The following is a 1,385-nucleotide window of genomic DNA, read 5'->3' on the forward strand; positions in this document are numbered from 1 at the left end:
TAAGTTTGTATAACAAAAAGAGGTAGTTGAATCAACAGTGCAACAACATTTCTAGTAACAAGTATAATCATTAATCATCATGAGTCCTAATGTGTGAGACAGTTAATATTTATTTGCTCCAGTTACAATCTCTGTCTAAATAAGTGATGCTGTTAGAACAGCACACTGATACTAACTTTTATGGCTGAGGACTATAAAATATGAACTCTAACGGTTTAAACTATTGACAATTTGTTACAGCTACAGTGGAGTCCAAAAGTCATCTGATTGTATGTCTGACATGGGGCAGAGAGTGTAATATGACACTGAGGTTGTAGGGAAGAAGGAAGAGCATAGCTGACAAGACTGAACAATGTTATAGCCAAATGTGTTACTTTAAAAAATACTATATTATCATATAAGACACTGTATCTATGTTTTGGAAGAGAAGATCTTCATATGTTGACACCGCAGGTGGAGGTGGTGCAGGGCCTCCATCATTGCTGCAAGAGGTTGTAGGTGTCCATAAAAATCCAGACCTTGGCTGGATGGGAAAAAAACATTATAATGGAGAGAAATCATATTAATAATAAAATACATTATTTTTGGCTTAGTTGTAATAAACAGCCTGCCTAACTGTTTACAGTTGCACATGTCATGACGGTTCTCAGCTCTCAGTGATGTTCTTTATTCTGAAACAGAGACAGAATCATTCCAACAGATGTTTTGACTCCTGTCATCAATAATGAAATTAACTAGTGCTGAAAACTAGCCGACTAACACTGAACCAAACTTAATATGAACAAACACGACACACACGTCAGCTGCTCTGCTCTTTATCAGCACGTCCAGACACAACTGTAATAACGTTATCGTTTAAATATCAAGAACCCGAGTACCCAGCCCGGAGGGACACGGGGGCCCCACCCTGGAGCCAGGCCTGGGGTTGGGGCCCGTGGGCGAACGCCTGGCGGCCGGGCCCAGCCCGAACCGGCTACATGGGTTCGTCTGCCAGTGGGCTCACCACCTGCAGGAAGAGTCAGCGGGATCCGGTGCAGTGTGGATTGGGCAGCAGACCAAGGCGAGGGCCTTGGCGATCTGATCCTCGATTACGGAAACTGGTTTTTGGAACATTGAACATCACCTCTCTGGCGGGGAAGGAGCGGGAGCTTGTGGAAGAGGTTGAGCGATACCGGCTAGATATAATCGGCCTCACCTCGACACATAGCGTCGGCTCCGGAACCCAAGTCCTTGAGAGGGGCTGGTCTCTCCTCTTTGCTGGAGTTGCTCCGGGTGAGAGGCAGAGGGCCGGGGTGGGCTTTTTGGTGTCCCCCAGGCTCTCTGCCTGTATGTTGGAGTTTACCCCAGTGGACGAAAGGGTTGCGTCCCTGCGCCTTCGGGTCGGG

The 1,385-nt window shown here is 46.4% G+C and overlaps 1 protein-coding gene across 1 annotated transcript in view; it reads left to right on the forward strand.

The window, feature by feature from the left end:
* Positions 1-977: 977 nt before the first annotated feature.
* LOC147817890 (protein CFDP2-like) overlaps positions 978-1,385 on the forward strand; it is a 3,464-nt gene continuing 3,056 nt past the window's right edge. The window contains exon 1 of the mRNA XM_087179678.1: positions 978-1,379. Coding sequence (XP_087035804.1) covers positions 978-1,379 — 402 coding nt within the window. The remainder of the gene's footprint in view (positions 1,380-1,385) is intronic.

Source organism: Seriola lalandi, unplaced genomic scaffold (assembly GCF_002814215.2).
Source record: "Seriola lalandi dorsalis isolate HSWRI2012SDOR001 ecotype SW California unplaced genomic scaffold, Sedor1 jcf7180002054861, whole genome shotgun sequence".
Classification (NCBI taxonomy): domain Eukaryota; kingdom Metazoa; phylum Chordata; class Actinopteri; order Carangiformes; family Carangidae; genus Seriola; species Seriola lalandi.